This window comes from Melospiza melodia, chromosome 1 (assembly GCF_035770615.1).
Source record: "Melospiza melodia melodia isolate bMelMel2 chromosome 1, bMelMel2.pri, whole genome shotgun sequence".
Classification (NCBI taxonomy): Eukaryota; Metazoa; Chordata; class Aves; order Passeriformes; family Passerellidae; genus Melospiza; species Melospiza melodia.
In genome coordinates, this window is record NC_086194.1 from 112,879,458 (window position 1) to 112,907,422 (window position 27,965).

Consider the following 27,965-nt stretch of genomic DNA (forward strand, 5'->3'; position numbering starts at 1 on the left):
TGCAACGGGGACACCGCCGTGTGCCGCGGGGACACCCGGCCCGGGCGATCCCGCGCCCGCAGGTGCGGCGGAGCTGTCGGAGGCGGCCGCGGGAAATGCGCGTGTGTGTGTTGTGGGGAGCGGCGTGCGAACACCCGGCGGCCGCCAGGAAGTGGGTGGGCAGCTCCTCCTGCACCGGACACAGCCCGAGTTCCCGGGACGCACGTCCCTAGCGCGGCGTGCCCATCCGCATCCCGATCCCAGGGCCCCGGAGCGGAGCAGGGAGTCCCCGATCGCCGCCCCGGTGCGGCGGCCGCGGACCCAGCTCGGGCTTTACCTCCGACAGCGCCCGGCGGCCCACGCGCCTGCGCGCCAGCGCCCCCAGCGGCGGCCGCGGGAAGAGCCGGGAGCTGCCGCGGCCGCCCCGCTCCCGTTCCCGTTCCCGATCCCGTTCCCGTCCCCGCCCGCCGGCACCGCGCAGTGCCGTACCCGGCCCGGCCGGGCTCCCGCCACCCCTCCGTGCCTCATCGCGCCCGGCGTGGCGCAGCTCCCGCCAGCGAGCGGGTCGGTGGCAGGTGCCGGTGCGGCACCAGGGAGCGCCCTCAGCTCCTCCGGGCTCCGGACTCTGCCCGGCCCGCCGGTGAGTTGTGGGCAGCGGCGGCCCGGCGCTCTGCCGGCTCCGGCGGGAGCAGCGTCTGTGTCCGCTCCGGCGGGACTGGAAGTGCCGGGAAGGGCGCTCTGCCGCCTGCGCCGCTCCTGGCGTGCGGTTCGGAGCTTCGGGGCCTTCCTGCTTCCCTTCCTTCGCTCCATTCCCTCCCTCCCTCCTTTACTTCCTCCCCCTTTCCTTGGCCGCCGCGGGCCGGGTGGGAGCGTGTCCTTGCCGAACCCCGCCTGTGCCGCCTGTTCCCCAGGCACACCCCCGGCACTGCCAGCTGGCCGGTCCCGCTGTCTGTGTCATCTGTCCCAGCCCGTGCGCACAGTCCTGTCCCGGGAAAGAAGGGGGAAGCTTGAAATGCCCCGGATTAGTTTTTGTTTCATTAATTTTTGTTTCATTAGTTTTTGTTCTGCGTAATCTTTTGGTGACGTTAATGTTTCCCGAGGGAAGCTCGCGGAGAACAATTGTTTCTTTCCATGCTGTAGTTTTGCTCTCGAGTTGAAAATAGGATCATTAGCCTGGGAAGTTAAAGGTTGAATATAACTCAAGGCGAGACGCAAAATAAAGCTGGAATGTGCCCAACCCTCATATAGAGGAACAAAAATGGAAATAATTTTGTGAAGCTCAAACAACAGTTTGAAATCTTTCTGCAATTTTCCTAGAGTTTTTTTTTATCATCTAAAGACTGAATATGGACCCTGAAAGTGAAATAAAGAAGCAAATAAACCCCTTTTACTGCAATGTAAGTATTCACTTTAGAAGTTGTACCTAAACCAAGTGTGAATGTTATTTTTTTTCTCTTGTGCAAGCTTGGTAAATAGCACTGGACCTGAACTTGTTTTGGTGACTTTGTCATGTTTGACTTGGCTGTGTGTCAAGAATCGCTTATTAAAGTGAATAATATTATGTTTCTAAATAAAAGCATTGTTTTTAGTGGGTGATTAAGTGTAGATCCTGCTCAGAACAAAAAATCCTGATTTCCCTAGTTGTCAGGTTTATTGCTGTTTTTTTAAAGCACACTGGGATTTTAAGAGGAGAAGAAAATATTTGGGCTGCTGCTGTTCATTCACGTGAATTTAAACTGAATCTGCTCCCGTTTTGAACTGACCCAGGCATAAGCCAGCTGTGATAGGGAAGTTTTCCAAAGGGAGTGAGGCAGGCCCTGAGCTGATCAGAGTAAGTGTGGATGCAGCACTGAGGGGAACAGGCTCACCTCAGGTAGGTGTCATGGCTTGTCACAATTAATGCCCTGCCTGTGGCTCTCCCTTCCCTAGAGTGTGTGAGGAAGGTCTTGGATCCGCCTTCACTTATCCACACATGCCCGCACAGACAGTGTTATGAGATAATGGCAGAGTTCTGGAGCATCTGAAATTCTCACGTGATGTGGAGACTCTGGTCTGTTTCACTGTCTTTTAGTGGTCTTGAAGCCTTTAAATATTCAGTTTCAGGAATTTGTCTAGTTTATTGCTCTAGTTTGTCTTTGAAGTGCTAGTACTTGTGTAGAACTTAAGCTATACCAACAATTTGATAGTAGATCTGTTTTGATATGAGTGGTATTTTATTTGTCTTGGTCTGTGTGCAATGCTAGAAATTCTTCTCTTTCATCTAGATTTGCAAAATCTGGTGTTCTTCTGCACTAAACTTGCAGACTCATTTCCTTGGAGCAAAACACAGGACGGTAAGATCAGCTTTGGAATGCACTTTTTGTCAGATTTTACCAATTTATTTAGCAATACATTATGGGGTTTGAAATCTAGTTTTTATTGTGGTGGTGAAACATACAATTTCAGATATTTAACTAGTTTTGCTAACTTACTGTCTTCTCTACAATGATAAAGTAGAATGTGGTTTTGTACGTTAGTCCTGTCAGAAAATGTTACAACTTTATGTCTAGTAAAGACAATACATGAGAATACGTGGCTGTTAATAAAGGGAAAATGGAATTGCTTAAATCATAGACAATCTCCAGAAGAAAAAGAGATGTTTTTCTTTTTTAATTTTCATGTAGTTTTTCACCTGAGATAGTCTATGCTGTTGGTATTAATTGAACTTCTATATAATGAAAACTATGCATTGTTGTTTTTTGACTCTTAAGTGCCTTTCTTATTTTTTGGTTGATAACTTGGTAATTTAGGTTGAAGAAGCACTGAAAACTCATGGCATGAGTAAGTGCAAGATTTTTTGCTTCCTGCTGTGTCCTGTACCCACATCTTTCTCCCTACCCCAATGTAGTTGTTTATGAAACAAATGAAAACAAGACTTTCTCAAGACTTGTTCTTTAAGACCTATCCTGTGCTTTTTTATGATATAGCTACCTAATCAATCAGTAATGTGAGCAAGAGGTATGCAAAGTTGATTAACAAGCACTAGCTAGAAGACTAAAAATCACCTATGTTAAATTTTTGAGAAACCCTAAAGAATTCAAGACATTAGAGACCTTCAAAAGTTAAAATATAATTTAAAAACCTATGCTTCTTAAAGCATGTAGAAATACTGTATATACTTTACATTTGTTTTTGAAAAGGGTTTTATTTGCTTCAGCTAATGAAGATATTTTTAATACTTTTAATAAGTTTAATAAATCGTTAAACCTCCTCTGGGTCTTGATGAACTGGTCTAGTTCCAGAAGGAGTGAAGGTCTAACTACATCTGCAATTGTTCTCCTAACTTGGTTTCATGATGCACCAAAATGTTTTTTCAGGTTTCTACAGTTCACTGCTCCTAGAATTCTGTTTGAAAGTTATTGTTCAAGTCAGACATAGTCATTGGACCTACCTGATCTGAGAATTTTTGTTTGGACTGTAATGGAAATTTAGGTGATGAAATATTTAGCAGCTGTATGCTTGCTGAAATAAATATCCTGAAATTCCTGGTTGCCCTCAAATGTTTAGAGACATTGAACTTGATTGATCTTCCTCTCTGCCTGCTTCATTGAATTGCCTGATGTTGTGACATGAAATAACTTTGTTGTTGTTTAGTGTGAATGTTTTTTGTCCATCTTTTGGAGCATGGTGCTACTGACACCAGGGTCAAGGGTTCATTCCTTGAACAGGACTCGATGATCCTTGTGGGTCCCTTTCAACTCACAACAGTCTGTGAATCTGTGAATAAAATCTCTTAGCATGTTCAAAACTTAACTTAAACATAGCTGTTTTCTCATGTCAACAGAAGCTCTGAGTGTTTTTCAAGTATTCAGTCAGTTATTTTACCAAATTATTTTTATACTAACAATTTTATTTCCACTTCTGTGGGATTCTTTTGTTTTCTTCTTTGTGTTTTTTTTTTTTTTTTTTTTTTTTTTTTTTTTTTTTTTTTTTTTTTAGTTAAAACAGAAGGTTCCTTAGGAAAGAAATTGAAAACAACTGTGAAACTTCCTGATTTTGGTAAGAATGTTTGACATCTTCCCCAAAACCTCCCTCCCCCCCCCAAAAAAGAAGAAGTGGAAGAAATAAAAAATTTTGAGGTACAATATTACAGGTGATGTCCAGATCTTATGAAGTCGTTGGGAGTTAATTTCTGTTCATTGTACTTTCAGTCTGCAGTAATATTTTGTAGTAATACTTTATTTTTGCAATACAAATGCTTTAAAAAGAGTGGAAATAAGACTGGGGGGACAATGTTTCATGATAACTGACTTAATTTGTGATGTGGGACCATGTACATGGGGACCAACTCCCCAAGCAGGGACTTGTACACGACTCAGTGATCCTTGTGGGTCCCTTCCAACTCAAAATCGTCCATGAATCTGTGAAAAAAATCTCTTAGCACATTCAAAACTAAACATAGTTTAGTTTTCTCTTATCAGCAAAAGCTCAAAAAGTTTTTTCTAAAGTAGTCAGTTATTTTACCAAATTGTCCTTTCAACTGTACTAACAATTTTATATCCACTTCTTTCAGATTCTTACTTTTGTTTTCTTTTTTTTTTTTTTTTTTTTTTAGTTAAAACAGAAAGTTGCTTAGGGAAGAAAATGAAAACACCTGCGAAACTTTCCAATTTTGGTAAGAATGTTTAATGCCTCTCCCCACACCTCCCTGAAAAAAAAAAAGTGGAAGAAATAAAAAATTTTGAGGTACAACATTACAAGTGATGTCTAGATCTTAGCAGGTCATTGGGAATTTATTTCTGATCATTGTACTTTCAATCTGCAGTAATAATTTGTAATAATACCTAATTTTTGCAATTCAAATGCTGTGGAAAGAGTGGAAATAAGATTGAGGGAAATAATGTTTCATATTAACTGACTTAATTTGTGATGTGGGACCATGTATGAGCAGGGATTCACTTGTATGTGAATTCCTTACAGCGCCACTTGAGCCAGAGAAGCTTCATGGACAGACACTGGAAGACCAGCTTAATACATGTAAAGAATCAGAACCTGCACTTGGTGAGAGCTTTTAATACTGTAATTGTTTGGTTTTGTGATATTTACCTTTAAAGAGTACAGATCAGCTTTTTAAAATGTAAAGTCAGGTAATGTGTTACAAAATCTCCTTATGGTTGTACTGAGTACCCAATAGTATGGTATGGAAGTGACAAATTGCAGTGACAAAATCATTGGATTTGGCCTGGAACATATTTGATTAGATACCTGAAGTTGACAATATTCTCTAGACACAATCTAAAGTGATATGACAAAAATGAGCTTTAACTTAAGAGATCAGTGTGGCTCTTTGCAATTTAACTACCCATCCAGTGGAGGGGAGATAGGAGTTGACAGAAAAAACCAACTAGGGACATTCATTAAAATACATTCCCTTCTAATTAGTTAAAAAATAATTGTTGCTATTATTTTTTAGGATTTTTGAAATAAATTGTTGAGTACTATGTGGTAAGCATAAGACATCCTAAAAACATCAGTTTTATACCTTTGGTGCTCTAAGTCTAGACACCCAAAAGATAAAATACCTGATGGTTCCAAACGTCTTCATTGATGTACTTGACATGCAGTAGTAATCTTTTCCTTATATGTCAGGGCTTTAAGATCAGCTCCTTTGCAACCAGCACTGATGATTTGTTCCAGCAAACATGAAATTTCCTAAGTTGTTTGGTTTTTGTTTTCAATACAGGACTTAATTACATAATAGAATACCGAACAAAGGACAATGTTCCTTTTCTCTATGAATGTCAACTATGTTACTGTAAAACAGGACTGAGTAACATGTTCATGCATGTTTGTGGTTCCAAGCACAGACTGGCATACTTGGTAAGTTCTTTTGTTTGTTTGTTTGTTTTAATGCAATGATTAAAGGGGAGAATTAGTCAAATTTTGATTTTTAAAAAAATAAAATTAAGGTTTTACATGAGCTTCTGTGAAAATCTTGGTATTGCAATTGTGCAGGTGTGATGAATAGACTTAAAATTCTTCTCATCAGTGATGTGTATGTCTGTCCATTGCTTGATACTCAGTGTAGTTTATTCTGTTTTGGTCAATCAATAATGAAATCTATACCTAAACTAGACTAGAAATAGATGTTTGACTGATTTTTGTCTTATGTAAAAGAACAGTATAAATGAAGAAACTATTCCATCTTTCATATGCTTTAAAAGGAATGTATTTATAAATGAACATGATGTATATTAGAGAATGTGATACATACCAGATTATTAGATAGAGTGACGTGGAATCAGTGGGGGGAAAACCCAACTCCTATTCTGTTTTGAGGCTTGACAAGAAATGTCTGTTCTGTTGCTTGTTTTATGACAAAGCTCTTGAGGTTCATGTCAGCTCACAAACATTCAAACATTATAATTTTTAATATGTTTAGAGAAATTAGGCTTTCCAGTCTCTGAGTGTTTACTTGGCTTAGGATGGGCTGTAACAAAACTGAGAAAGCAATATACTGAAAAGTATTTTGATACTCCCCATAAAAGTCTCTCAAAATTGGTATTATGTTGAACACATCTTAAAGTCACAGACAGCTGAGTTCACATAGTATTTTGGGGTAGCTTCAGGCCTAATGTTGGGTGTGCTGCTATGAATCTGCAGTGATGTCTTTCATAAACACCATGCTGTTTCTGGTCATTGATTGAGATGAACATGCTGAGTTTTGATGTTGTCAGCTATTGCATTTCCTGCTTACTTGGAACTGTTTCCTGCAATTCTGAATCTTACACTTGTTAACTGCATCTCTCCTAAATTCTTAAATACTATAAAAATATAATAAGTCATGAAGGATAACTTTTAAGTTGTGCACCTGAGTTGGATTACCCTGGGTAGCAGAAAAGACAGGAGACTAAATGACTGGAATTTGCTCTGTTGAAAAAGGAGCCTGGTGGATAACAAGCTCAAGATAAGTAGTGTAGCTTGGTGTCAGTGAAGGCTAGCAGCAAGCTGAGCTCTACTAACAAGGGTACAGCCAGTAGATCAAAGGAAGTGATTATTCCCCTGTTCTTGATCCTTGCTAGGCCATATCCAGGGTATTGTGTTCAGTTTTGTGCTACTGCAGAAAGGAGGCTATTTATGAAATTGAGCTAGTCCAGTGGAGACCTGCCAAGATGGTCAGGGGCTGAAGCACACTTGTACTATGAAGAGAAGTTGAGGTAATTGGGTTTTTTCTGGCTGGAGAAGAAAAAGTGTCAGAGAGAGCTAACAGTAACCCTCCAGTACTTCAGAGGAGGTCATTAAGAAGGCAGAACCAGACCCTTTTTGGAGCTTCTTGGCAGGAACATAAATTCAAGCAGGGCGTTTTCCTACATGACACAAAGAAGTTTTTGCTGTGAGGGCAGTCAAGCATTGGAGCAGGTTGTCCAGAGAAAGGGGAAATCCCTCTCTCCAGAGGTTTTTAGACCCAAGCAGGCAAAGCCCGACGCAACCAGTTCAGCATTCAGTGTCAACCCTGTTTTGGGCTGAAGATTTGGCTTCAATTCCCTAAATTATTCTGTGCATAACTATTTTAATAAGTTCTGCTGTGTATATGTAGAAGTTGATTTATCTCCAATGATTATTAACTGTGCCAGATCTGGAAGGAGTCGTGTGACTTAAAGACTTGCATTTATTTTCTAGAGACAACATTATCCAGAGATAGCACAATCTGATGAAGTCAAGGGTAAAGGCTCTGAACTAAACAAAAGAGTTAGGCAAATTGGATTAACAATTGAGAAGAAAGAAGGAAGAAAACAAATACAGGTACATTTCTCTTAAGAATTATAGAAGGTTTATATTTAATAAAGAAAAAAAATGTAATTTCCATTATGGTGGATGGATTTGCTTTGGAAGGTGGGAAAATCTTACTTTTTAAACCTTTTTACAGATGCTTTTTGTCATTTTAGCAATTCTTCTGGGATTATTCTGGACAAAATTTCTCTATCTGAGTGCACAAATAACACAGAATATATATACTAATATTTAGTCAATTCACAGCTCTGTGTGTGTGTGTAAAATAAGATTTTTTTTTGTTGCTAGGAAACTGGCTTTGTAATTTTTCTGAGTAGTTTCTGTTTTGTAAGCAGCTTGTGGCAATTCTCAGGGAAGCCAGGTAAAATTTCTCATAGTACAGATGGAAGTGTGGGAATTTGCAGGTTGACATGAAATAATCAGCAGTGCTGTGGCATCACAGAAGTGCCATAAACTTAAATTCTTAGGGGGCTGCCCATAAAGATGGGAAACTGACAGACCCTTAGAAACATATTCATGTGGAGATATCTTCATATTGCTCTCTGTTGATACTTACTTACACTGCAGTGGTATTTATAATACCTTTATGTGGACAGGATATTGGTGAAGTTTCTTCTTGAGGTTCACCTTACCACCAGCTGGTTCATGACAAGCTTAATGAGGTGCTCACAGTTCTTTGTGGTACACATTTAATTTGTTTTCTCCATCAACTTGTTTCCTGACAGGATCCCTAGCTCATGCTACTTCACGTGCATAGATGTCTCCTTCCAAAGTGGAGCTCCCAAGGTTCCTATGTTAAAGCTGGCAGTGTCCTCCCATTCTGTGTGATACTATCACACTTAGGTTCAAGGATTAGAGCCTGCTCTGATCCTACCCTTTTCTGATAAAAAAACAAATATGGGAATATTGGAAGATCAAGTCAAGAATGAATGCTGTAGAAGGGAGTGATTTCAGATTATCAAATCCATTCTGTCTGTCCTTCATTTTTAACCTCTGCTTAAAACGAAAATCAACTGACTGTTAGCAGCAACATTTTCATTTGACTTACTTGAATTTCTTCTTGACTTGAGATTGTTTATTTTACTTGAGATTTATGTTCATGGATATGAAAATATTTACTTCCATCTATTTTATAGACCTTTTTCTTTTTCTCGGTAGTTTATTACCTCCATAGCAATCCATTTTTGATGTAGGGAACTTTTAAACACATTGTGTGTAACCTTGTTTAATTTTACTGCTATATCATCTGAATTCAGCTGTTTAATTTCCTTTTATTTTCTAAGCTCTAGAAGAAATTTATTTGTGGTAAATAAATGCCTCAGTAACTAACTTATCGGCTTTTTGAATATCCATTGAGGGATTTACACACATATATTTTACACTACTGGTCATATATTCCTAGAAAAATAAAAATTAATGCTGATGAAATATCTATGAAATAATTTTATTCACAAAATAACTAACATAAATGGGTTTTATTTTTAGGTTGTTATAGGTGTTCCAAAACCGAGAAGGAAATGGCAAGAATGTAAGTGTGCTCAGTGGGGTGCAAATTATCAATTTCTAATTTGGTCCTCCTTTGATATAAATCAGACCAGTGTTGTCTCTGCAGTGCCAGATACTCACCAGCATTTTGGTGAACTGGACAAAAGGAGCAGGTTGGGGCTCTGTGCTAGTAGTTAATTTGCAGTACAGAAATCCATACAGAATTCTTAAAGCACAGCTATAGCTCTTCTCTCTGATAGAAAACTTTCTGTTTTACTAGACATTGATACTCACAGAATTGTAGGAATGTGGTATCTCTGAGATTTCCCCACTCAGTTAATGTTTTAAAGCTCATTGTAAGTACAGTGTTGTCCAGGTGGACAGACAGTATTGCTGAATGCCAGTTGAGGAAATGGCTAAACTTTGCTATGATTTGCATTACCTGAAAAATAAAGATTTGAATTAAAACTAATGTACTTAATTTTAATGCATATTAGCATGTAAGTGGTACCTTAAAATAACTCAGTAGAAGTAATGAGATCATCTAAATTAGCAGTGTTGTACTCTGAAGAGAAAAATAGCCATTTTGAATCTAGAAAAGGGGTCTGAAATAAGCTCAGTCCTATTCAAATTAGATTTCTTGACTGTAACCTGTTGGTTAATGTGTCTTATTTCGCATGTGACTTCGTAGCATTCTACTACATTTATAGTATTTACATTTTTTAGGAGATGCAAGCATGTAATTATAACCAGGCTATAAAATACTTTGTTTAAACTTTGTTGCTGACTTGTAGTTCATATTTAATATGGTGTCACATAACAATGCTAATAAAATTATTCTTGGTGTTTGTAAGTACTATTGCCTAGAAACAGAGCTAGGTGAAATTGAAGTGCAGTAGTAGAACCACCCTCTATCAAGAAAATGTCCATTGTGCTACATTTCAAGCATGTTTGTTTAGCTCCCAGTGCAGAGGACAGCCCTTCAAAAGCTAAAGTTCAGCATGTGGATGCGCCCCTTAGTGATGCAGAAAAAACAGATAATAAAGATGGGGAACTGACAGAGCCTATGCAAGGTAAGAGGAAAAATTATTTCTTTTATTGTTTTTTTTTAACTTTCACCAGTGCATGAATTATGTACTACATGTGCCTGTTCATGGCTTCCACAGAGTTATAAAGGTGAATTTGCACAGTTGTGTGGATGGCCTTGGGGTCGGTGGCAAAGGAAGGAATAATCCCAGTGTTTGTGAAGAAAACATTCTATTTCTACTGATTTTTAGGTTCAATTTTTATTTTACTTCTTCATAAGATACCTTACTTCCACCTTTAGATTTTATTGATGTTGTCTTTAGAAGTATTCTTTGTTTAGAATATTTTTAAAATTAAACACTGGAAAAACATCACTTAACATACCTTTTTATTGTTTTAGGTGAAAATAATGTTCAGGAGCAGAATGAAGAAAGGCAGGAAGAACAGGGAAAACCAGATGAAAAAGTTGAACCTAATAATGCTATTGAAAGCAGCAATGACTCAGAATGGTAAAAGAAAAAAAATCACCACCTTCAAACCCATTTAAATTAACTTAAAGGAAAATGTTGTGTGTGACAATTGTCTGTATTGGATTTGCATAGTAAAATCCATGTCTTCTGAAATTGTGCTGAGCCTTAAAATTCTGTCATTGACAGAAAACCTGGTGTATGTAAAGTGACCTCAGACTTTGCTCTGGATGCAGCTGGCTCTTGTATTTAACTATTATCCTTAAAGTATTATTGTCATGTGTTGCTCAAAGTGTTCCAAAAGTATGTCTCCTCAGGGTTTAAAACTGCCTCTGTCACAGGTTCATGTCAGATGGTTAAAGTGGTATGTGAACTGATTTTGGAAGGGAAAGACAATCAGTAGTAGTTGAAACAGTTGGGGTTTCTCCTTTACAAAGGAGAATAAGTGTTTCAAAGGAGCAGCTGTGTTCTAAAATGGTGAAACTGTGCTTGCTGCTTGTGAGCATCTTATTAGTAACAGAGTTGTGAGGTGAGTAACTGTCAGCCTTTGCGTGAGGAGGACATCTCCAGCATTGGTCATCTTCCTGCAGCACCAGGAGCCACAGGAGGGCATTTGGAAAGGGATATACAGGCATCAAGCCAGACACAGGACTTTTGTTCCAAGTTAGTTACTTGGTTTTTTCTTAATGGCATTCCCTTGGAATGTGCTCTAACTTTTAACCAGTAGTGTCTCTCCCAGACATGGAGGGCTAACAGCTTTTGCTTGTTCATTGTTAAAGAAGAAATTTTCATGTTCCTGAAGTACATTTTTTCAGACTTGCCTCTCTGTGGAGCAGCCATTATGGAAAACAATGAATTGAAACCAGATTCAAGTCCAGGTTTATGAATCTTTGTGTTTACTTACTGGCTTTCAAATAACTAACAGTTCTGAATCTGAACCAGTCTGTGAAAACATGAAGAGTAGGAAATGGATAAAAGCTCAGCCATCCATGTCTGGAGATGCTGAGGTCTATTTCTGCCTGGTACTGATCTTCATTGTGCAGTCCTGTACTTTTAAATTTTAAGAATAGCTTCCTTTGGAATATCACTTAATGTTTTTCTTTTAATCTGGCTCAGATGGATTCTGGGTGACTATAAACAGCCAGGTGTTGCAGTGAGACACTGACTTGGAAGTTAGTAACTAAATTAGGGCTTCACCTTGTTTCTTTACTAGTTATTTATTCTTTTGAGACTACTAGAGAAGATAAGAACTCAATATATAGTGTCTTAAAAGAACTAAGATCAGATCCTCATTGACAGCTTGTTTCCACTTAAAGATTCTGCAGTGCCTGTCTGAGAATTTCTATGACTCCTCATTTCTTTGTATTTAAGTTTCTGAACACTCATCTGACAATATAAATTATATTATCATCATCTGCTTTTACTAAACTTTTGATTCCTAAGAAACATTTCAAGGCAGAAGAGGGCTTAGGCTTGGCAGTCATATGGTGTTGGTGAATTTAAGAAACACCCAGCCACTCTCAGCCCTGGTTCCTGGGCTTGCAAAAGGTTGGAATGTATCTGTAGTAGTGGTAATGGCAGAACAGCACAAATATGGCACAGGAATGTTTTGCCATATGAATATTTTTATGCCCATTATTTGGTGACTGCATTGTAAACCACCAATTTTTTATAGCTGAATTTTTAAAGGCTAGTTTTTGAAGTGCTGATAAAAATCCAGCTGTAATTAGGAGCCTTGTCTCGCTGCAATGTGTACAAAAATCTTGGAGCTATTACCACCAATGCCAAGCTTTTTTATTAACTCTGGGTTTTAGAGCTTATGTGCTAGATAACCACACTAAATCAAATCCACACTGCATAAATAATTTTTATGATGATTTGGGATGACTGGGATTTCTCTAAGGAAATAATATGTGACCTTTCTTTCAGAGTGTATCAGAACTACTGTAGTAGTAGTGTGGCAGGAATTTAAACTGATTAGCAGTTATTGGCTGGCTACACATTTTTGCTGGATCAGTGAACTATTGTTTTATTTATTCTATTTTAAGGTGTGAGACCAATAAACAATCAGAGGAAGAAAACACAGAAGCTCAGGTGAATATTTTTCTATTAATGGGTTACTCCAGTTTCCAAATATTTGGGCAAATAATTCTTCATATATGATTGGCAATGGTGTTTGCTTACTCAATATTATTCCAAATAAATTAGCTACAAAGTTACTAAGGCAAAACTATAAACAACAAGGTTTTTTCCTACTTTTTTATGAAAACCTATGTACCCATTTCATAAGAGCACAAGCAATTTGTATTGTAGAGTAACCATAGTTATTATTGTTTATTTGTATGTGCTGCATATAATAGATCTAAGGACCTCTTTTTATGTCAAACAGCAAGAATTTACAGAAGATCCTGAAGAATTCACTAGTCAAGAAGAACTGTTGGGTTATTTGGTAAGTGTTAAATCCTAGCTTGCAAGAAAATTTTTGGAAGAAAAATTAAAAAACTAAGAATGAAATCACTGGTTTGCTAAGTCTAAAATGTAGCAAGCAATGAAAGGCAGAATGTAGGCAGTCTTGTAATCTAACAGATTACCATTTTGCCAGAAGGCAGGATTCAGAATAAAATGAATGTCACTGAATTTATAATGTGTCTATTAATTTTCAAGTTTCTAGACATTGCTTTTGCCAAAATATTGGTTTACTGTCAGAGGAATTACTTGCATTGAAAATTATTTGTTTTCAACTATATCTTAGCTTCACTCCTTAACTACATGTTTAGGTTATATGACCTTTTTAAACTTTATTTCTCCTTTGTTTCTATAACTGGTCTATAATTTTCAAATGAGGAATTTGGAAATATGAAGTTCAGTAACAGAAAGAAGCAGAATGAAGACAAATATCACAGATACATAGAAAGGAAAGAAGGGATTTTTAAGAAATAAAATGCAAGTTGTGTATTTAAAACAGGGCTCCCCCATAACTGCAAAATGTGCCTCTCTGAAGTAAGTGTCAGTACACTGGAATTCTGTTCAGTTGTTGAAAATGTGTATTAGGTACACATGGACAGCAATGATACACTCAGTAACAGTGGAAAACTGTTCTTTTCCAGTTATTAGATGTATCAACAACAGTTGTGATCTTGCATACAGAAATGGTGATTTCCATAAAAGCACTGAAATGGAAATCCTTACTGCTAGTTGCTTGACTGATCTACTGCATGGTAATTAAGGCACTATTGACTATCATAAAATGGTTTTGTCCTCTTGTTTTATAGGAAATTACTAGGTATAGAGACTACACCTTGTCAATAAAACTTGAATTTGTTTTGAGGCATCTTCTTTTTTAGTATGATTGTCCTCTGAGAAGAAAAGAGGGCTATTGGGAATGTGATTGGAACACTATTCTGTTTTGCAAAGTGTGGAAATCGTTTATTTTTGCATCTACTGTAATTTTTTCAAAGGCTGCATTGTGTTTCTATTGTTGTTGGATTCAAAAGTTTGTTATGTGGTGAAAAGTAATTTTACAGGTATCTTTTCTGCACTTGCTGTTTGTATTCTGTAAAGCTGTCCAATAATTGTCCATACTATATTCTTTTATTACCTCCTAGCAAAGATATTCTTGCCACAATTTACTCTTCTTTTTCCAGATAGGTTTTGAGAAGATCTTCCTTAAATATAACTTGGGTAAACCAGGAGACTGAAGTACTATTAGTGGTAAAAATACAATACAGTCTCTGTTATGCTGTCTCATATGAACTTAATGCTAAGTTTCTATTACTTATTTTCCATTGTCTGGTGTGTTTGTTTCTAATCCAGAAGACTTTGAACTGTTAGGACATGTCTGGAGTTTTTTGCTTTGTCCCCAAGAATGTGTTTTCAGCAGAACTTTTTTGGTATAGACAGGAGGATGACAAATGTAGCCCTCTCTGTGAGTGCTGTTGGTGCTAGAACTTGCTTCCCTAGTGGAGCTTCACAGCTTCAAGATTGATTTTTCTGTAGACTTTTAGGGAAAAATAAGGTTATTGTAAGGCAAGGCAGCATGTACATTTAAATTCAGTAGCATTCTGGTTTTTTGCTACATTCTAGAGAAATTGGTTATGACTATGTTGCCTCAGGGAAGGTGTACACATTCATTTGTATGCAGGCATCTTGGCAAGAGATCAAAATACTTAAGGAAAAGCATTATCTTCTATATCTTTCCAGGCGTATTTTTGTTTTATTCCTTTTCAAATGATTGTGATGCATAGCTGCATCTTCCTTCTCTTAGATTTCTCTTTCATTCTACCTTCCTTCCCCCAGTTTATGGGATTAAAAACTGTATTTGCTTTGTAATTCCATCTAAGTCTGACAAAAGGGTAGAGACACAGAGAAAAGGAGGTTCCTGCAGGTTTGTTTACAAATTTTCATACTTCAGGTTTTCTGAGGAAAAATGTTTTATGGTGTGTTTTGTTTCTTTTTTCCCTAGCAAAGTTTTGAGATACTGAATGAAGATGATGCTTCATTTATCCTGAAAGTTACACAGACTCTCACAAATGCACTGGTGGAATACCGTCAGCAGGCTGCATCAAACAAAGTAATGTGGATTTTGTTTTGGTTTGTTCTACAAACCTTTAGATTCCTGTGATTGTGCATTTTAATTTTAGAGATGATTCTATAAAACAAAAATACTGTGGAGACTGTATTGTAAGTTTTGCTCGTTAAATACAGAAATTTTGGTAGTGATGATAGGGTAAAATTTTAGCTTTTCTGTTGACAAGTCTTAATTTTTGGTCATCTTGTCACTTATTTCCCATGCTTTTGCTTCCATCTAAGTTTTTCTGCTCATTTTGCCCATTTTTAATTCTGACTTAAGCTTTTCTCATCTCTACTGACTTGCATAACACTCCTGTTCTGTATCCTGTTTCTGTTCCCAGGCTTCACTTTATTCACCACGCATCAGTGATGTGATTTTTTTTTTCTTATACAACTTCTGGTCCTACTCTTTGGACTGTTTTTCTAAGGTCTCATTCTTCTTCCATTATTAGGAACCCAATTTTTCACCTCTTCTGACTGACTTATCTTTACATAAGCAGTACATATGGAGGTGTTTTGAATACTTTTCTGAGGCTGCTGACATTGTTACAAAATAATGAAGTCCTAACTGAAATAACTGTCAACCTACAAGGTGTGGAAGACCAAAATGTTTTCCTACATTAGGCCTTGTTAGTATTCTAAACTGTGATCTTTCAACTGGTAATTTTTTTAGCTAAATCTTCTATTATGAGTGTAAAATGCTTCCTTTTGAAATCTGACAAGTTGAGAATTAGGCTCAATGAGTATCACTTCTTTGCCTAAGATAGAGCTTTTTCAGACATAGAGATCTGATGGGCAGTGTGTACAGAGAAGTTATTAGCCCTATGATTTGCAAAGAAATATGTGATTTTTCAGATTTTGTTGCAGAAATACTGGTTTTTTTATTTGGTTTGTGATCATTAAAAATGTAGTAGTTCATTGTTCCAAGAGGTTGTCTTGGTGAGATTTTAAACTTCTTTTTATTTTTTTTTAAACTCATAGGACCACCTAGGTGCTGGATATAATGGAGAAGCAGCACTAGAATATTCCACAGAACAGTCTGGCCCAACTTCAGCAGATATTAATGACTCTGACACTGGTAATGTTGGCTTTGCAGTCTTTAATATAGTTTAATCTTAATATTAAATGTTGCATAAATGATAGTAAGCTTTTCTTCCTGCTTTTCCAAAAGCAGTGGTTAAGAGCAGAATAAAGCCAGAGTCAAGTAGCATAAATGGTTTGGGGTTTTTCCCCCATTCTCTACTAATATTAGAAGACAATTAAAACACATTGATCCTACTTAACTGTAGGATTTGGGGAGAAATTGAGTTAGTACCAACTCTGACTGTCCTGTCATCTGTTTTCAAAGGCACCTGTTTCTAAGGAGACTTTCAAAGACTCTTTGGCTTTTTTTTCCCCCAATATTTTTTTCCCTTCTTGATGGAGGAGATGTTTCCTGCAGGTTTAGTCAAATCAAGATGTTAGTAGAAAGTTATGTGGCAGAGGATGAATAATTCTCTTTAATACCTGAATACTTCAGCTAATTGGGCTCAGTATTTCTGATTCATTTTTTCAAACAATCCTGGATTGCTTGGAGGTCGTTTTCTTCTGATAGAAACAAATGGCTGTTTTTCTTAAACTTAGGAAGTACAACCCTATGCTTGGAAAGCCATGATTCCTGGAATACTAGGGAGGTTATTCTGTGTGATTTTTTTTCTGTACTGTGTCAATTTTCTAGTTTTTCTAGAAAGTTTAGCTTTTGAAAACCTTAATTTTTACAATGGTAATACCAAAAATTGCAGTGACTTTGAATATAGGAGATTTGAGACATTTATTCTGGTTTTGTAAGTGTAATGGAAATTGCTTTCACCTACCTCCCCACCCTTGTTTCTCCAGGATTTTCTGTAACTGGACAGCATTCCTGCCTCTTGGTGGTTTGAAAATGCAGCAAAGTCAGGTGTGATCAGTACCAGCAATGCTGCTGTGCCAGACTGGGCATGCTGGCTTTGAAAAGCCCTGTTAAGGGAAATGAGTGGTGAAGGCTCTTCAGAATCCCCTTTTACTGAAAAGTAGTATTTCCCTTCTTTAGACTACTCAAGCAGCTGGTCAGCTAAGCAGTTCTTACCAGCCAATGAAGATGAAGCCCAGAACTTTTCAAGTGGCTCTTTGGAAACAGCATATGAGAACAACATCACAACTGAATTTTTGAAGAGTGTAAGAAACATGAATGCTGAGGAGGTTACTGACACCCTGCACAAAATAGCAGCATCAAATCCAGCTTTCAGAGGTAATTTGCATACACATGTACACACACACATGCACATATATAAACATATACATAATATCATTTATTAGCTCTGGGAAATATTAAGGACTTATATGGGTCAAAGAACTTTGAGGTATTAGGGAGAGTTGAAGAGAATTCTTTTTTCCCACCCTTAACTTTTGCAGGATCCAGTTTAGGAATGGTATTTCAGAATAGCTGCTTTCCCATACAGGCATTAGTAATTGCTGATTTTTTTTTTAATTCTTCTCTCATTTTTGCATAGTAATATTTGCATGGCAAGAGACAGTAAACTAAAACCAAATATATTGTTATTAAAAAATTAGAATCTTCTCTGAGCTGTAAGTGGAGAAATGCTAGTTTTATGAATACCAACAGTGAAGAATTTTTTTATTTACCAGTTCCTGAAAGAAGTGTATTTGCTCAGTAACATAGAAATAATAATGAATCAGAGACGAGTAGTCTCCCTTTTGCATACAACTTTCTAATAAGTGTCAGCTATTAAACCTTCCCATGTCTTCAGTCAACTCCTGCTCTCTCTTCAGAAGCTTCCTGTGTATGTTTCTAAGCTTCTCAGAGTGTGTAACCTCACAAAGGTTAAAAAATGAACACTAAAGATGAGTACATTGTAGGAAAGCTTACAGTTTCCAGGCACATACTGATTGTTCTCCATTAAGGTATTTTTCTTTTAATGAGGAAAGATCCAAAACTCATCTCAGCATCTGAATGTTTCAGTATAACATGTATTTTTAAATGAATTTTATCATAAAATTGCTTGTTTTTTGATTTTGTTTGTTTGTTTGCCTTTAACTAAGGAATCGATATACCGAATGTTATAAGGATCCTGACTGAAAGTGGAACTCTGAGGGGACCAAGCAATGGCAGCACACAGTGACATGGTACTTAATAGAGATAATGCAGCAATGTTTACTTACTGTAAGTTTGTTGCTTTACTTCATTTGACCTCATGGAGTTATTTTGTTTTACATTTAAGTTTTGTACAGTGTTTTTTTATATTAAATTAAGAACTTGCTTTTGATGTTCTTGTTATTTATTTTTCCATTTAGCTGAAAGTTCTATATTGTGGAAAGTTTGTAAAGCTCATGCTCATTCTTTCTGTGTTAAAAAAGCTTTTTAAAACAGGTAAACTTGCTTTCTTCAGTTTTATTAAATACATTGACAGTCTGAACTTTTCTTAATGTTGGTTCTTTTACAAAGAATTATCAGCAGAATGAACTACTGCACTCAGCAGTACAAACTCATCCCACTAGAAATGCTTGGAAGTTATTCCCTGTGGCTGCTGGGACTGACTAAAAAGCCTTTGTAATAAAAACTCTTTCCCATATAAGGGTTATGAACAAGTCTCCATATCTTTTTCTTAATAAGATTAAAAATAATAATAAAAAGTCAGCACTGCCAGTCTCTTGCTGAGACGAGAAGTGTCTGGATTATAGCTGATTTAGGGAGCATAGAAGCTCAGCAAAGTTTGTAGAAGTTTGCAAATTTAGAGATATTTCCCAACAGGAAATATAAGCAGGCTCTGACTAAGAGGCACTGATGTAGTGGCAAGAGTATCTTTTGTCTTTTATCCTGCCAGTGTGAGAATGAAATGAAAGCTGGCTTACACTGTCCTTCAGGCTCTTTTAACATGAGTTTTTTTCCAACTAAATTAGTTCTGGTTCTGACTGAGTGTACATGTCTCTACATTAATGACTTCTACTTTTGTAAGAGGGTGAAAAAATGTTTTGAATGGTTATAGATTAGTTTGCTTGGGAAAAAATATTTTTTTAAAGTGATTAAAATTAAATTCCTGCTTGTGATGCTGGGTAGCATTCAGTGGTTCTAATTAAAGCTCTTCAGCTTTGCAGCCAAATACTGATGTAACTTAGACATGCTGGGGCCAGATGGCATATGAACTTTTTAGTGTTAACTTACTTTTTTTTTGAGATCTGGATGGAATTTGAGAATTCTCATCCTGATGGTTTCACATCTTCATACCGTGGAATGCAAGATGCAGTAAAACTAAGGTAACAAAGAAAGCAGCAACAAAATTTATGAGTTTTATTATGTGAATGGACCCAGGAAGGAAAACAGTTCAGAGAAAAATTAAAACACTGTGTTTTAAAGAAACTCTGAGGAATTTCTGGAATGCATCTAAATCTGTTCTTATCAGAGGCAGAGATGGAACCAGATTCTTACAGTTCATTTACTCTGTATAGAAATAATTTTAATGCCTGGTTCATGGAGGTGAATTTAATCAGCAAAAATTCTGAATTCTGAAAATAAAAATAGAAACACCTTTTTCCTGTTTGTTTTCAAGATGCAAAACAATCTCGTATTAAAATAACAAAATTAGAATATTCAACTGTTGTAAATGGCCATCTCTGAGACAGCTTCTTTTTCCTCTTACTGTGGAATCATTTCAAGTGGAAATAGAGTTACAATAAAGTTGAAGTGACTTGGATTTGAGGTGGATTTTTTTGCTTGGGTACAGGAGGAGCATGCTGACAAAGGAGAGACCCCTAAATCTGTAGTACACTGACATAAAATGGTTGAATGGCATGCTGCAGAGTGCTGCTGTGCCTCTCAAAGACAGCTGAGAAGCCTGAACTGGATAAGAGTCAGCAAGTGAATGCTTCTGGAACTGTTTTCAAAAAACACAGTCCAACATAGTCCATCCAGCTGTACAATTATTTTTATTTTTTCCTTTCTTACCAGGTGCAAATAGAGGCTGAAGAAGCATTGTATTATTTTGTTCTTTTATCTGCCTCTATTTTGTGATGGCTTGGTGTATTCTTATCCTAATGGAAAACTGTATATTTGTTCCAGAATACATTTTAATGTTTTACTTGTGCCAGTACTGCAAAGTAAGGAAGATAAAGAAGTATTATCTTTACTGGTAATATTTAAACAGTGCTGTTGGTGGGATTTAATGTTATATTTTTTTGGTTTCTCACAATAACAGTAAGGCAGACTTCTGAGGTAACTAGAGAATTAATAAAATTAAAAGTTAACCAATAACAAAAATTAAACTAAGAGAAAATTAATTTTCTGTAAAGCTTCATCTAGGTTTTTACATATTTTACTGAGACCAGAGAGCTTAGAGGAAATTATTTTTAACAAAAAGCTGCAGAACTCCTATTCCTCACAGAAGGCACAAAGGGGAAGGGAGAAGGGTGTTCACGGGTTAATTGGCAGGAAATGAGAAGTGTAGAGCTTGCAACTGCAGAGTTAGTGCCTGGTGTGAATTGAGACCTTGTTGTAGACAGGTGTGGAACATCCTCCTTGTTTGTTGCTTCCTGGGTCTCCCAGGGTTTCGTGCTCTCTTTCTGATGTGGGAATTCATTACCCCTTTGGAGCAGCAAGCTTTATCTGGGTATGCACAAAAGCCTGCAGCATGCCTCGTGGTTTATATGTGCAATAATAACCTTGTGTGTGTGAAATAATAACAATAACCTCAAATGCCAATGCTGACTCTGCAGTGCCTTCACTGGAAGAATCACAGAATCAATTAGGTTGGGAAAGGCCTTAGATCAAGCCTAACCCATGACCCAATACCATCATGTCTACTAAACTGTGGCACTCCTCTCTTTCCTTAAATACCTGCAGGGATGGGGACTCCATCACCTTCCTGGGCAGTCCATTCCAATGTTCAACCCTTTTCAGTAGAGAAATTCCTCCCAATGTCCAACCTAAACTACCCCTGACACATTTAAGACCGTGACCTCTCATCCTGTTGCTGATTGCCTGGGAGAAGAGGCTGACCCACACCTGGCTACACTCTCCTTTCAGGTGGTTGTAGAGAGGGAGGGATAGGGTCCCTCCTGAGCCTCCTTTTCTCCAGGTTAAATAACCCCAGCTCCCTCAGCTGCTCCTCACAGGACTTGTGCTTATCTGGGTACTGGTTATTATTAATGCATCTTTTTTCTGCTGTGGTGCCTGAGCAGCCATGTTTTAAGGGAAGGGAGTTCATCTTCACAGAACTCCAGAGTAAACCAAGGTGGAAGGGACCCATGGAAATCACCGAGTTCAGCTCCTGGCTGGGGGTATATCCTGCACAGGACACCCCAAGAGCCACACCATGTGCTTGAGAGCCTTGTACAAACACATCTAACTCAGGCTTGGTGCTGTGATCACTTCCCTGGGGATCCTGTTCCAGAGCCCAGCCACCCTCAGCATGAAGAACCTTTTCCTAATATCCAACCTGTGAAAAATGCCTATCACTTGTTTTTAAAAGTTTAATAGTAATAAAATGGTTATAAAAATAGTAATACAATTAGAGTTATAATAATTTGGACAGTTTGAATTAGGACAATATGAGACAATAGACACAAAGAATTACGGACGTCCAGGTACCATTTTCTGGGCAGCACAAGCCTGAAAAAGGACACCTGTTAACAAAGGATTAACCCTTAAAAACAACAGCCTGTTGCATATTCGTACACCTCATACATGATGCATAAATTCCATTCAAACACAGGATTCTGTCTGGTCATTGCCAACTTCTTCCTCCAAATCCTAACAGTGCCTTTCAGGCGGGAAGAAGTTTCTTCTGATAAGAGAGCAATAAATTCTTTTTCTCTGAAAGATTTAGGTGTCCTGTGGCTGCTATCTTGCTGCAAGTCCTTTCTTTAAAAAAAGTATCCTACATAGCATAGTTTCTATTTTAACATTTTTTATAACCTAAAACTATATTTAACACACTACTTAAGAGAATTAACACAGCATTACTTTCTAACACAACACATATAATATTAATTTTAATATTTGCTGTCACAGACATATTTTCAGAAAAATCCTTTCCTTAGGATTTTTCCTCCTGAGAAGCTGAGAGGCCTCAGGAACAAAATGTAAACAATGATTATCTGCTGCTGGGGAATGCAACAGGTGGAGCTGTGATTGGTCTCATGTGGTTGTTTCTAATTAATGGCCAATCACAGTCAGCTGGCTCGGATTCTCTGTCTGAGCCATAAGCCTTTGTTATCATTCCTTCTTTTTCTATTCTTAGCTAGCCTTCTGATGAAATCCTTTCTTCTATTCTTTTAGGATAGTTTTGATATATATCATAAAATAATAAATCAAGCCTTCTGAAACATGGAGTCAGATCCTCGTCTCTTCCCTCATCCTCGGACCCCTGTGAACACGGTCACAAAAAGCCAATCACAAAATACGCATTTTTCACAAACCCAAACCTCCCTTGACACAACCTGGGACCACTCCCTCGGGTCGTGTCCCCGGTCACCACAGAGAAGCGATCAGTGCCCGCCGCTCCCGTTCCCCTCACGGAGGGGGCACCGCCGGCACCCCCGGGGCCGCCCCGCCTGCAGGGGGCGCCAGCGCGCGCGGCCGCGGCGGAAGCGCGCGTGCCCCCGGCGCGTGGGGCGGGCGCTGGCGGCGCCGCTCACGTGGGCGGCCGCTTCCGGGCAGGCGCTCGGCGGGGGCGGAAGCGGGGCTGGCGCTGCCGCGCGCGTGGTTGGTGAGTGAAGGAGCGAGCGGCCGCGCGCGGGCCGGGCGGGAGGAGGCGGACGGGGAGCGGGATCGGGATCCCGAGGCCGGCGCGGTCCCTCTCGGTCCGGCCCTGCTGGCGGGGCTCGCCGCGCTCGCCCGGCCCCTGCGCCAAGGGCCGCCCGCCTTTTGTGCGACCCGCCCTCCCTCACGTTCCTGCGCCAGGGAGGCGGCGGGAAAAGCGGGAGCCGCGGCGGCGCGGGCCGGGTGCCGCTCCCGGGGAAACCGGCGGCATCGGCTCCGCCGCGCGCCGCCGCCCCTGCCCCACCTCCCCCGGCGGCTTCTCCTCGCCGCCGCTCCCGCCTCGCCCGGCGCTCCCCGGGGCCGAACTCGCGGCCTCCCCGGCGCCGGGCCGGCACTGACGCGCATTATTTGAACGCCTCGCAGAGCGGCTCCAGCGGGGCGGAGGGAAGCGGCGTTCGGGGAGCGAGCCGGAGGATGTCCCGGGACGGCGAGGAAGGCAGCGTGACCGCCTAGAGCCGCGGAAGGAGCGGCCGCTCCGGCGCTCGGGTACGGCGGGCGCGGCGCGGGCTCGGGCGGCGCGGTGCGGTCCCGGTGGCGGCAGCGGCGGGGGATGCGCTGGCGGCGCGGGAGCCGCGCGGAGGTGATCGCCTGTAAGTATCGCTGCGCTGTGCCGGGAGAGAGCTCGCCCGCGGGGAAATGCGCGTCTGATCGGAGGAGTCGGGTAGGGCGTGTGCCTTGCCTTCGGGTTTCTCAGGATTTTCCTGACTGAGCAAGATTGTGAGGTTCCCGAAGGATGCTGCTTGAGAGCTGGGAGGGAGTGAAACCAGAATCATTTGGTTGGAAAAGAGCTCCAAGATTATCAGGTCCTACCTGTAACCGAGTATTTTTTCTGAGCCTGAGGTGAGGGTGCCTGAGTGACATTGGAAGTGGTGTCTGAAAAGCGATGCATGCTACTTTATGTTCAAGGAACCCTGCATCGATTGGACGTTGTTTTAATGCTTTGGATTGTAAAACCGTGTTAGTGCTTAACTCAGTCTCGCTGGAGGAGGGCCAGGTGGAAATACACAGAATCACAGATTAGCTAGGGTAGGAAGGCACTTCTGGAGATCATTTAGTCCAGTCCGCCTGCCAAGGCAGTATAACCTAGAGCAGGTGTCATAGGAATGCATCCAGGTGGGTTGGATTGTCTCCAGAGACCTTCCTGGACAGCCTGTTCCAGTGCTCTTATACCCTTAAAGTAAAGAATTTCTTCTTCATGCTGAGGTGGAATTTCTTGTGTTTTGGTGTATGGCTGTTGCTTCTCATCCTGTTGCTGGGCACCACTGAAAACACTCTGGCACCATATTTTTGGCACCCATCTTGGAGAAATTAAAATGCAATAATGAAATTCCCTCTCAGTCTTCTCCAGACTAAACAGGCCCAGCTCCCACAGTCTCTCCTTCCTCGTAAAATGCAGTTTGTGTCCAAGGCAGTTGTTTCAGCAAGAAGCTTCATTGAAATGGTTACATAATTTCATCAGCTGTAGACAGTTTTGTTTGATGTCTTATTATGTAGCCACTGTGGTGCTTATATCTTTATATTTTGTAAGGATTTTATCCTTTGGTATAGCGTGGTACATATGAATTGGAAATGGATAGGCTTAGATTACCAATTATTCCCAGAATATTTATTGTGAGGTAAGCTGTGCTGCTTTTAGCAGGAGAAAGGATATCTTACAAGCCTGCTCCTTTAAAAGAACTTAATTGCTCTGTTCAGTTGTGTGCACACCTGTATTGTGAAGTTTTTATGCTGACTGGGAGCCAGACATTCCTCTTGTAAAAGCAAAGCTTGTAAGTGGAAATAACTTCTATGCCAAAAGCTTCTAGCCATTTCTATATATCAAGTGGTGAAATTCTTGTAACTCTTTCCTAAAAAGATGCATATGGTAAAAATCAAACGTTTATAAAGCCGTGGTTGTTATAGTTGGACACTAAAGGACCTTTTTCTTTTGGCACCAGGCTCCAAGTTTTTTAAAACCTTTTGAGTTCATAGGTTACTTGTGCCAAATTTGTACTTGAGTTAAAGTGGTCTTGCATATGATTTTTTAACCTAGTGTGTGAAAAGCAAAACTAAATTGCAGTCAAATGTTGGTGTAATCAGTTAAAATTGTTTTAAAATAATAGAAAATGACGGTTTGTTTTAAAACATTCTTTAATGATTATCCTGTTAATGTATATATGAAATACTCTAGTACAGCATAAATTTAAGCTTGAAGTCCATTGGGAAAATCAGCTGTAGGAATGATTATCACATCCACCAGAAAAGAATCATTGTTTGGATATGTTATTTAGAAATTTCTGTGTTTAGTCAGTTGTATTGTTGGGGTTTTGGCTTGGGTTTTTCTTGATTCAGGTTTTTTTTTTGTGGGGAAAGTGGATGGTGGCTTGTTTGGGGTTTTTTTTGAGAGGATTAAATAAATCTGTGGTGTAGTGTTTGTTGGGACCTTTTCAGTGTGTTCATTTTTTTAACTTGGTAGACATGTACTTCAGTATCAAAACAGATAGAACAAAACTAAAAAGCTATTTAGAAACTTATGGGAGTTTTAATTTGTTTTGGTTATTGTGCCTCTATTCCAGTGTGTTTGTACAGCTTACAAGTACAGCGGCTCAGATATCTCATTTCTTACACCTTATTAAAAATGTTTTTGTTTTCCTTTTTTTTTCAGTCCGTAGTTGCCCGTTTGTCCTCTTCTTTCCCCCTGCTTCTAGTTATATTTAAATGCACAGCCTGGTATTTTCAGTGTAAGTTTTCTTAGGTGTTATGTGTCCTTTTATGAGTGGAGGCCTGTTTAAACCTGTGATTGTCCATGTGCAGGCTGTGTGCTGCTAGTGATGGACTCAGTGAGCAATGTGCACCTGAAAGGGAACGGTTCGCTGAGCTCCTTGGCTTGACAAGAACTGAGCATGTAAAAAGTTGTTTTGTTGGCAGGAACTTTTTAAAACAAAACCAAATCAGCAACTTAACTCTTGGTAACGCAGTGGCAGATGCAGATATCTGGATGCTTTATGATAAAGTAGTTCTCAAAGCAAAGAGGGCCAAAGGAGCAGCAGAATGTTTTCTGGACGCTGGAAGAGCAGCTGCATGGGGTCAGTCTGCATGTGTATTTAGTCTAGCATCTTGTCTCGGGAGTGGACAGTCAGTTATGCATAGACAAAAGAATGAAAACAGTAGCTGTTGTTAGGAGGTTGCTGCTCTTTGGTGGAAAAACTACTTTTGTCCTGTGTTTAATCTGATTAAATTCTCTTTTTGCAGAGAATCAGAATGACTAAAAAAAGGAAACGTCAGGAGGATTTCCAGAAAGTGAAATTCAAAGTTGGGAAAAAAAAGCCTAAACTAGAGAATGCAACTGATACTACCTTCAAAACAAAGGCCATACAAATTCCTGAGCAGCTTAAAGAAGATGGAGTGCTTCCTACACAAAATAGAAAACTTAACATAAAGGTATGCTGTGATACACTATTCTGAAATGACAGAAAATTGCTTGCCTTTTGTCTAGGTTGACTATGTTTACTGCAATTTGGGAAAAAAGCATTTATAAAAAATAGGTAAATGCATCAGGCTATCTGAATGCAGCCTCATGTTTAAACAGTCTTGTATTTCTCTGGGAGTTGGATTTGTTTTACTTTCTTTGTGCCATCTTCTATCTCTTGCAGCTCTGTGCTTAAACAGGAAAGCTATTCAGGCTGAGGTTTTGTAGTTCTGCTTTTGAGAACAAGAGTGAGAGGACTTTCCTTTGGTCATCCCTCTGTTGAGTCAGTAGGGTTGTGCATAAATTTGAGACCTAAGGACAAGTCATTATACCTTGTTTTTCCTATCACTGAATTCTGATTATTTGTTAATTGTTGTGCTGTAAAATGCATGCCATGTTCGTTCTAGACCCATTTTGCTGTTACGAACAGCAGTACGTCATAAGAATATTGTGCATTTTTAATTGTTTAGGAAAAATGTGCAGAAAATACATGGGGGAAGTTTGAACAGTTAAAATAATAATGATGGCAAGTGTATATGTTTGCTTCCTTATAGGATCTGCTCTCGCAGATGCATCACTATAGTCCCGGGGTCAAGCATAATGCACTTCTTGGACTCAAAGAACTCCTGTCTCAGTATCCCTTTGTAATTGATGCACACCTTTCCAGTATAATAAGCGAGGTGGCAGCTGTGTTTACAGACAAAGATTCCAGTGTCAGAGGAGCAGCTGTTCACCTGCTGCAGTTCTTGGCTTCAAAAATAAGAGCAGAACAGATTGCTCCATTTTTCCCTTTGGTAAGTGCCCATCTCTCTAGTGCCATGACTCATATCAGTGAGGGAATTCAGGAGGATTCATTGAAAGTCTTGGACGTTTTATTGGAAGCATACCCAGCTCTTCTTACAGACCGCAGCATTATATTGTTGAAGAATTTTGTAGAGCTTATTTCTCACCAGCAACTCTCAAAAAGACTGAAAAGCAGGGACAAACTTTCCTGGATGCTCTCTGTTAACCCAAATCGCAGAGTAACTTCTCAGCAGTGGAGGTTGAACGTTCTTACCAGGCTCAAGAAGTTTCTCCAGGCAGTGGTAGATGGATCCAGTGATACAGAGGATGAAGGGCTTCAAGAGCAGAAGGACAACTCTCATTCTGTGAGGAACCCAGTGTGCATTAGTTGGAAGCTCCATGCAAATAATCAGCAACCTATACAACTGTTTGAAAATGGTGGCTTACGACCAAAGATCAACTCATCATTTAGACTGAGGTGAGAAAATGTTAACTAGTTTGGGAATTAATGCCAACTGTGTGATCGCAATTTAATTTTTTTTGTGGGATTGTCCCTTAGCCATATTTTAGGACACTTAGTGTAATTTGTAGTCTTACTGCAGAGGCTTGAAAATACAGAAATACTCAGCAGATAACTGTGTTATGT

General features: G+C 39.4%; 2 protein-coding genes across 5 annotated transcripts in view; both read left to right on the plus strand.

Moving 5' to 3' along the window:
- Positions 1 to 499: 499 nt before the first annotated feature.
- On the plus strand, positions 500 to 20,021 carry LOC134422506 (uncharacterized). Of its 3 annotated transcripts, XM_063164625.1 has the most exons (18): positions 500 to 619; positions 1,297 to 1,376; positions 2,244 to 2,312; positions 2,769 to 2,799; positions 3,958 to 4,017; positions 4,574 to 4,633; positions 4,939 to 5,019; positions 5,702 to 5,838; positions 7,639 to 7,761; positions 9,235 to 9,277; positions 10,194 to 10,307; positions 10,661 to 10,769; positions 12,776 to 12,821; positions 13,117 to 13,176; positions 15,190 to 15,297; positions 16,278 to 16,374; positions 17,365 to 17,562; positions 18,375 to 20,021. In XM_063164625.1, exons 2-18 carry the CDS (start codon positions 1,326 to 1,328, stop codon positions 18,452 to 18,454), a joined length of 1,467 nt encoding a protein of 488 aa, XP_063020695.1. In that variant the 5' UTR covers positions 500 to 619; positions 1,297 to 1,325; the 3' UTR covers positions 18,455 to 20,021. The 3 variants fall into 3 exon arrangements, with proteins under 3 accessions (XP_063020695.1, XP_063020704.1, XP_063020712.1); XM_063164634.1 differs by lacking the exons at positions 500 to 619; positions 1,297 to 1,376 and adding an exon at positions 1,405 to 2,029; XM_063164642.1 differs by lacking the exons at positions 500 to 619; positions 1,297 to 1,376 and adding an exon at positions 1,405 to 1,852.
- A 3,574-nt stretch (positions 20,022 to 23,595) lies between these two features.
- TEX10 (testis expressed 10) overlaps positions 23,596 to 27,965 on the plus strand; it is a 54,064-nt gene continuing 49,694 nt past the window's right edge. The window contains exons 1-3 of one of the 2 annotated variants that reach the window (XM_063164675.1): positions 23,596 to 23,678; positions 26,320 to 26,508; positions 27,091 to 27,797. In XM_063164675.1, the coding sequence (XP_063020745.1) occupies positions 26,329 to 26,508; positions 27,091 to 27,797 (887 nt within the window). In that variant the 5' untranslated portion in view covers positions 23,596 to 23,678; positions 26,320 to 26,328. Of the gene's footprint in view, positions 23,679 to 26,319; positions 26,509 to 27,090; positions 27,798 to 27,965 lie in introns of those variants that run through there. The other variant, XM_063164685.1, reaches the window with a different exon arrangement.

Bases quoted from the DNA above. Each gene is read 5' to 3' on its own strand.
- LOC134422506 (XM_063164625.1), top strand. From the start codon at position 1,326: ATGGACCCTGAAAGTGAAATAAAGAAGCAAATAAACCCCTTTTACTGC. The intron at 4,634-4,938 runs GTAAGAATGTTT...AATTCCTTACAG, and splicing joins TGCGAAACTTTCCAATTTTG to CGCCACTTGAGCCAGAGAAG. The intron at 5,839-7,638 runs GTAAGTTCTTTT...TTTATTTTCTAG, and splicing joins AGCACAGACTGGCATACTTG to AGACAACATTATCCAGAGAT.